The following is a 9,255-nucleotide window of genomic DNA, read 5'->3' as shown; positions in this document are numbered from 1 at the left end:
TTCACTATTTTTTTATATATATATATATATATATATATATATATATATATATATATATATATATATATATATATATATATATACTTCTCTTAATTATGAAAAAATTATACAAATAATGTAATGGATATAATTTCTTTTTAAGTAATGATATGTGAACATGTATACACTTCAAACTCTTCATTAAAACTCATCATTCTTCTATTTGGTGAAGGAGAAATAATATGAAGAGATAAAAAAAAATTGATAGGTGAAAAATAAAAAAACATGAGTATGTCTGGTAGAAGGAAAATGAGAAATGAAAGAAATAAAAATATGTGAGCTAAAAACCACTAATTTTTTTATTTAATTTCTCACTTATTTTCATTTACAAATTTATCTCTTTCCTATATCTAACTTAAATTAAAATCTTTATATATTTTTACTTTATTTCTCAAATGCTTCATTCACCTTCCTTATTTTTGATCCATCGATCCTACTTCTCATCTATTTTGATCATTTCACCTTTCTTATTTTCATTCACTCTATTTCTTCTCACCAATTTTCTTTGTTTTTACTAAACAATTTTGGTTGTCCACTAATAATCAATTTTGTTTTATCTTTTCACCTAATTAATTTATGACCTTAATTTATTAGGTTGATTATAGTGGGCAAAAGTTTTAATGCTGGACTTTGACAGTTCCACACCAGAGTGGTACCAAGATACAAAAACCCTCCATTCTCCTACGTACCCCACTACTAACAAAGTCACCAACGTAGCGCCATATTCTGGTATCTTTTCGCCTCTTATGTGTTTGTATTTATAGCCCCTCATCACTCTCACTTTCCCTCACCACTAAGGTGTGTTTGGTTTATAACGTAACCAAAACAACGTTTTTTTTTCTCTAAAATGGCTTTCCCTCCCCACGTAGTAGAGGACTGCATGGGCCTCCTCAAACTCCTGAGTGACGGCACCGTTTTGCGCTCCAATATCAACTTCCAAGAACAACCTCAACCTACCCAACACGACAACCTCGTACAATTCAAAGACTTTGTCTTCCTCAAAAAATTCAACCTCCACCTCCGTTTCTACAAACCCAAATTTGAGGACAATGATGATGACGACAACGAAAACAACAACAAGAAGTTGTTGCCCGTGGTGATGTTTCTCCACGGCGGCGGCTTCTGCTTTGGCTCGCGCGCGTGGCCACACATGCATTCGTGCTGTGTGCGTCTTGCCACGAGCCTCCGTGCCGCCGTGGTGGCCCCGGACTACCGTCTCGCCCCAGAACACCGCCTTCCTGCCGCGGTGGACGACGGGGTGGAGGCCGTGCGGTGGCTCCAGCGGCAGAAGGGTCACCACGGCGGGGACGAGTGGGTGACCCGGGGTGTTGACTTTGACCGTGTTTTCATCCTTGGTGACTCCTCTGGCGGGAACATTGCTCACCACTTGGCGGTTCAGCTCGGACCCGGTTCGAGGGAGATGGACCCGGTTCGCGTACGAGGTTACGTTCTGCTGGGCCCCTTTTTCGGTGGGGTGGTTCGGACTAGGTCGGAGGTGGGTCCACCGGAACAAATGCTGACCCTTGAGTTGCTCGACAGGTAAGAGCTGAAAATTCAACTACATTTTTACTAACCCTTTGAGAGAAAAAATTATGCTTATCTCACGACCATATATAGAAGTGTCACTCATTGGTGGCAAGATATTTGTTATTTGATTCTAGTCCACAATTAGAATAGTGAAGTTTTTACTTTTCAACGGTATCTTTTTTCTTTTAAAAGTGTTTTTTTATTCACTATCTTTTTGTAATTAGATAATTACAAAATAACGTATAAAATACATATATAACAAGTAATATACTCTTCATATATTTTTTTATTGGAACTCAAAGATTGTGACTCATTCAGCGATACAGTCGAATTTGTGAAACTGATTTAATAAAACAAACTTAGGAATGAGATTATTTTTTAAGGAAGAAGATATATTATGTATTAAAAAAAATTATCTAAAAAAATAAAAATAAATAATTTTAATAAATTTATGTTTATTATCATTTAGAACATAAAAAATACTCATTTATTTAAGGTAAACTAAAATGATAGTTAAAAAATTATAAAATTTAAAAATGAATTTAAAATATAATTACTTTATAAATTTATTTCATTTTAAGTCTGTTATACTTTCATTTGAAATAATATATATATATATATATATATATATATATATATATATTATTTTATTTAAAAAAGAGTGGTTTTTTTATATATTTAATTTTAATATTTGTGTATATACTATTTAATTTGTTTCAAAATTTATAATAATATCAAATACCTTGATTATGTTAATTGAAATTTTATTAAAAAAAATCTCTTATTTAATATTTAACACTGTATCATATTTTAGTTTTGGGTTAATCTTTTATATGCTTTACAAAATCATATTAGTATATTTATTTTACTAATATATACAACAAATTTAAAATATAATAGTCATACATAAATTTACATTAAATTGTCGATATATTAATCTCTTATATATATATATATATATATATATATATATATATATATATATATATATATATATATATATATATATATATATAATCTCCTATCTTTTTTAAATGTGAACAAGACTAATACTTAATAGGTTTTTCTTTCAACAACAAGAAAAAGACTATAGGCATTCAACGTATGATATATGCATAATGTCTTAGTCTAATCTCTAAAACAATCTGAAATTATATAATGATTTAGTTTGATATAGTTTCTGGAACGTGAGCAAATTAAATCAAAATATTAATCATGGTGCGAAAGGCCAAAATTCAAACATGTCATTCCCAAGCGATAGCAACATTTGCTATAAAGTCCGTGTTGCACTTCTTTATGTCGCATCTTGGTGCCACCGGTTCCACGTTCAACTAATATGCAGAAAGAGAAACGTTACTGTCAAGAACTTTTATTTATATTCTTGACTTTTCATTAAATTTAGTTTTATTTTTTTTGCACCTCAATTATTACATTAACTTTATATTATTTTAGTTTTTTATTTCTTTACTTTCACATCATCACCTGCATCATGTTTTCTTCCAAATATAGTTTCTAACGTGTCGAATGATCATTCATTTAGGATTTTGGCCATTCATTGTTTTCAAATTTCATATGCTGTCGTAATTATATATTATTTCCAGTTTGAATGGGTCATACTAACAGGTACTAATTCACACACACACACAAAAAGAAGACAGAACTTGTACTAATAGGTTGGTTCAGATATTTGTTATTATAATTTTATTTAAGATTAATTAAGTTTTTAATTTTTCAACTTTTTCATATCTCATTTTTTAGTCCTTTAAAAATTTTTTTCATCAAATTTTAATTTCTTGTTAATTTTTATCAATATTTTTAGTTCTTTACCTATTTTTTAGTCCCTCATTTTTCAGTCCCTCATTTATTTTTATTGTTCAAGATTAATTCTTATTTTATCTATTTTTAATCTCTCATTTTTATATATTTTAAACAATAACAATAAATAAAAATGAAGGACTAAAAATGATGAAGAAAATTTTGAGGCACTAAGAATAAAAGTGCCGACAGAATATTAATGAAGAATTAAAAATTATCAAATAAATTCTAAAGAACCTAAAAATTAAAATCTGAAAAAATTAGAGGAATTTAAAACTTAATTAAACCTTTTATTTAATATAGCTAAGTAGAAACTAGAAAGTGGTAAAAACGATATATTCCAATATAGAGATAATAAAAGTTTCAGTTGATAGATTTTGTGTGCAGTGAATATAAACGTTTAACATATAATACAATTGTTTTTTTACGAGAAAAGTTACCTGACTATAATGGTATACATAACTTCACAAGCAGAACAAGAAAAATAATTGATAAATCAAAATATAATATATCATTTTTTAAAAAATTATATTGCTATACATCAAACTTTATTAATTAAAATTAACGTGTGGGGAATATTCGGATAGATACTCCAAAACGTGGAAAATTGATTAAATTTTATTATCATCAAAATAGTATTGAAAAAAAAAGTGAAATGCTTTGTAATCAACTTAATTATTTGAAAGTCAATCAGTTCTCATCCTGAAAGAACAGAGTAATCTGGGAAGTTTTATCTAGTGAAGTAATTAGCTTTTTAGGAGATGCGTAAAACACAGTTAGTCTTTCTATTTTTTTTTATCAGTCGTTAGTCTTTCTGTATTGTATTATAGTAGTATTTGTTTAAATTTAGTTAATTAACGTATTAAAACTATTGATTAAAAATATTAAATATATTTCACTAAATATCTTGAATTACTTAAAAAATATTTATAATTTTATTTTGACAAAATTAATATTTTTAATGAAAAATTTTAATTGCCTTAATTAGCATGCATTCGCAAATAATACACGTGGTATATGTAAAGCCTTTCTTATCAAATATTTGAGTTCAATTTTCTAAAATTAGATCAGCATGCATATTAAATGCAGTACCTATGATAATGACAAATACTTAGAACATCTATGCATAGTTACTTATATTATATTATGAATTACTTATTATAATTTTGTGAATCTTACAATTTAATATAAATTTAAGTATTTTAAATAAAATTTTACTCCAAAGTTAAAATTACTAAAATAAGTGTTTAAATTAATTTTATGGATCATATGATACTTAAAAATATGTTATTTATAGCATAATATTATTAAGCATATATGCGAAGAAAAAAAAATTTAAGCAACGTTACTTAAAATTAAAATTAAACAACTCATGTAAACATTTCTCATGGAATGTTTAGCTCTCTCAAAAGAAAAACTATGCCTGTATGTTATTTAAAGTACACTATTTTAGTTGAATTTACTTGTTTCTAGTTTAGTTACATTTTTAGAATTTTAATTAATTAATATGATATTCCACGTGCAAAGTAAAACTTTTTCTTTTTTGGAAAATACCTAATACAACCTATGAAAGAAGTGGGTACACAATGAGAAAGTGGTGAATATGTGTACTACACCAAAAGCAAAATCATTCAGCATGTGGACAATCACTTAAAATTCAATTCTGTTGTCATATTCTCAAACAACAAAATTATATAGAAACTTTTATCAAGTAAGGCAATCCACTTTTTAGAGAGTTGGCTAATTCAACTAAGCATATCATGTGAGAATTATTCACACTAATTATTATCAGAATAACAAATTTTAATTATATATAAAATTAATTATATAAAAATAAATAAGATTAATTTTATTTATTTTAATTTAACTATTTATATATACTTATATATGGTAAAAAATTATTTTTACAATTACATGTGAAAATAATTCTCAAAATTTTGATTAATATTTGTTCTCAATCAATTATGAAATACAAAAGTATTAGCAACACACTCAATCTCTTCGATATACTTCTTTTATTATTGGTTTAAATTTATTGAAAAACATAAAATTTGATGGGTATCTATTCTCATTTAATCTTACTCATGATTTTATAGTTTGTAATGAATTTCAAACAATAATAAAACAAAATATGCCTGAAAGAGTGTTAGTGATGACTTACTAGCTAGAATCAAGTTAGTAGTGGAGAGTTTGGGTAATATATATTAAGTGTTAGATTTAATTTTCACTATTTTCATTGGACACACACAAAAGTGTGTGTTAAATCTATATTGTTATCAGTCTATCACTCCCTTTATGGAATATACTCAACATACGTTCACATATTCTTCTATTTTCTTTTTCATCTCATGTTTCCTTCTTATCTTGATCTTTCTTACTTTTGCATCCCCACATGCATATCGATCACTTTCTTTCTACCTATTTCTTCTTTCTTTTCATCTCTCTTTTAGTTGAACTTTATTTCACTCCAAAATGTGGAATAACATTTATCATTGTTTGGGTAATATACATGACGTCTTAGATTCAATTTTCACTATTGTCATTGGACACTCACAAAAAAGTGTGCTAGAATCTATATTGCTATGGGCCTATCGATCACTCCTTTTATGGAGTATACTCAACATACATTCACATATTCTTCTATTTCATTTTCCTTTTTATCTTGATCTCTCTTCCTTTTGCATCCCCACTTGCATATCTATCACTTTCTTTCTACCTTTTTCTTCTTTCTTCTCATCTCTCTTTTATTTTAACTTTAATTTACTCCAAAATGTGGAATAACATTATCATTGCTATTTATATATAGCATTATATCACTGTTCTATATGTGTTGATAGGGTTTAACTCTTCCTTCAAGCAGATTTTGGAGGCTGTCAATACCTATTGGAGAGACAAGAGATCACCCATTGGCGAACCCTTTTGGACCTAACAGTCCAAACCTTGGACATGTGAAGCTTGACCCTATCTTAGTAATAGTTGGTGGCAATGAATTGCTGAAGGACAGAGCAGCGGACTATGCAACAAGGTTAAGAGAACAAGGGAAGAACATTGAATACGTTGAGTTTGAGGGGAAGGAACATGGCTTTCTCACTCATGATTCGCACTCAGAGGCTGCAGAAGAGCTCGTGCAAATCATTAAACGATTCATGCTTGAAAATTCTAATTAGAATATATATGTGAAAAAAAAAAATATCATCAAAGGGTGTTAGACTTTTCATATGTAGTGATCTAGAGTTAATCCATGTTTTCTAGTTTGGTAAAAAGGGTAATAAGTGTACGTTGGTTGCAGATGGAGAATGTAGTCAATTGTTAATTTTATATATGTTATTTTTAACTAGAAAATGCTGCATTGCAAAGTTGTAATTGCTATCTTTTTTTTTTTTTTGTGTTAATCCTCTAAAAAAAGAGTTAATTTACAACCGTTTGTCTTTATTTAAGTTTGATTTTGGTATAGAACTTAATAAATTGTTAATATATAAATTATGAATTTTTACTAATAGTATAAGATATTATGCTAATAAATAATTCGATCAGTACAGAAAATTAATATATATGATCCCCGCATCATATATTATTAGTATAATATATTTTATTATATTCTTAATGTAAGTTACAATGACTGCTCTAAAAAAATACTTTTTTGTTAAAATAAATTTATACTAATTAATAATAACAAATCAAATTAACAATAAAACTTAGTCAAAATGATCTAGTTCAAGTTATTAAATAAAGGGCATAAATTATTATAAACTTCAAATTGATTAAGACCATTATATATAAATGACAAAATTTTTTGTTTTAATATTTAACACGTATACCTAAAATTCAAACTTCAAACCATTAATCAAACTTAAAATATATAACTTCTGATATAGCAACAGATGGTTCACATGTTTTTTTTTAAGGGAATTTTGATTCACCTATGTTTTCAGAATTTTTTAAATTAAATTGATTGACGTAATATATTGTTAAAGTAATTCCTGTTATGAAAATTGATTGGATTATATTACATAAATATTTGTATGAGATTATTTATGTAAATTATGTTTGACTCAAAGGAAAATGTAATTTGGCCAAATAATAACATACATGTGATGATAAATATGTGACAATTATGAAGTATTTTCATGTAAACGATCATGGATCCAAAGAAATACTATTATTTGACAAAACAAATTGTCATATTTGATTATTGCGTTGAGAGTATTAATTACAAATTAATTTTTCTGTCCAAAGATTAAGAATTAATGTTGTACTGGATATTTTGTGATGAGTTTGTTATGCAACATGTTTGCACGTCTTGTTATGTATATCTTATATGATTTGTTTTTTTTTTTGTGAGCATGTTATTAATTTTGTGTTCTTTATTTAGTTAATATTGTTAGTGCTCTGCTCAAGTGAATTTTATCCCAATGCTAAATGGGACTAACTTTAAGTCCTCAAAGGAACTCATAGGAATTATTCTTGGTGGTATGGATTTGGACTTGACATGGATGACGGAACGACCCATTTTGACTCCAGAAACCTCTAATGAGGGAAAACTTGAGAAGTGGGATTGGTTCAACTGAATGTGCCTTATGATCATGAAGTGCTCTATTCCAAGGGTGTTTCGAAGCTTTATTTCTAAGGGTCAAAGTGCAAAGAAATTTCTTAAGAAATTTGAGCAGTACTTTTCCAAAAATGAAAAGGAGGAGACGAGTAACCTTTTGGCTAAACTTATCTCCGTGAAGTATAAGGGCGAAGGAAACATCAGGGTGTACATTATGTGAATGTATATCATGCAGGTTTTGATGATGCCAAAAGTTTGCTTGATGAGCACGGATTGAATCAAGTCAAAGAACAAGATCAAGAAAATCTAAGATAAGGACTTAGTAAATTTGTTATTCTTTTATTAAAGTTAAATCAGTTCATAAATCTCTTGAACCGGTAATCGATTACCAGGTTCGTGTAATCTATTACCAGAGAGTTTGTGAAAATGTGTGTGTGTGTGTGTGTGGACGTAGGCACGGGAAGTGGCCGAATCAGTATAAATCGAGCTTGTAATTCTCTCTTCCCTTATCTCATTTATTTTATTGCAATTTACTTTGTCTTCCACATTTAAAGAACATTGTTAAATTGATTGCTACTTCTTCTTCTACATTCTAAATCTATCACATGTCATTTAAAAGAGGTTTAAAACTTGTTAGTCAGAAAATTTGTAAGACTTAATTCATCCCCCTTTTAAGTTATTGAGACCACTTGATCAACACATTATGGAAATGTTCACTCTTGTATCAAAACTCAAGTCACTTAAGTTAGAGCGTGATGAAGATCTACTTGTGTACTTGGTTTTGATCTTACTTCCTGCACACTTTGGGCAATTCAAAGTGAGTTATAATACTTAGAAGAACAAATGGTTCCTCAATGAGATAGAGAGATAAGATTGAGAGTCATTGTCGCAACCTACCATTCGGCGGAAGGGCGACGCGTGACTCGCGGGTGCATCTTCCAAGAAAGGAATATGCGCGGAGTCGCCACCAACGTTTATTTGAGGAAAACGTCGGAAAAACCGGAAAAGACGTGGTCTACGAACTTTAAGGGAAAGGTTCAGGAGTTGTATTTACGCACGGGCAAGGTATTAGCACTCCACACGTCCGTCGCAAGAGACGACAGCCTTTAATCAAATGTGCAAATATGACTTCAATTTATGTTATTTTCCCTTTTTACGTTCTTATGTCTTTTATGCCTTTTTATATTTTTATCTTTTTGTGGTCGACGAGGGTGTTTCCCTTGCTTCTACGTATTCTTCAATTGTGATAAGGAAATCAGACCTACGTAGTTCTTTGAGAACTAAGCGTTTGTTAAGTTGTTTTTATCCTTTTTTGCAAAAATATG

At 28.9% G+C, this 9,255-nt stretch overlaps 1 protein-coding gene across 1 annotated transcript; it reads left to right on the top strand.

Moving 5' to 3' along the window:
- Positions 1-531: 531 nt before the first annotated feature.
- LOC100801473 (probable carboxylesterase 15) lies at positions 532-6,723 on the top strand. Its single transcript, XM_003535786.5, has 2 exons — positions 532-1,578; positions 6,242-6,723. Exons 1-2 carry the CDS (start codon positions 887-889, stop codon positions 6,546-6,548), a joined length of 999 nt encoding a protein of 332 aa, XP_003535834.1. The 5' UTR covers positions 532-886; the 3' UTR covers positions 6,549-6,723.
- The last annotated feature ends 2,532 nt before the right edge of the window (positions 6,724-9,255 follow it).

The sequence above is a fragment of the Glycine max genome, chromosome 10 (genome assembly GCF_000004515.6).
Source record: "Glycine max cultivar Williams 82 chromosome 10, Glycine_max_v4.0, whole genome shotgun sequence".
NCBI lineage: Eukaryota > Viridiplantae > Streptophyta > Magnoliopsida > Fabales > Fabaceae > Glycine > Glycine max.
This window is presented reverse-complemented; position numbering and strand designations above follow the sequence as displayed.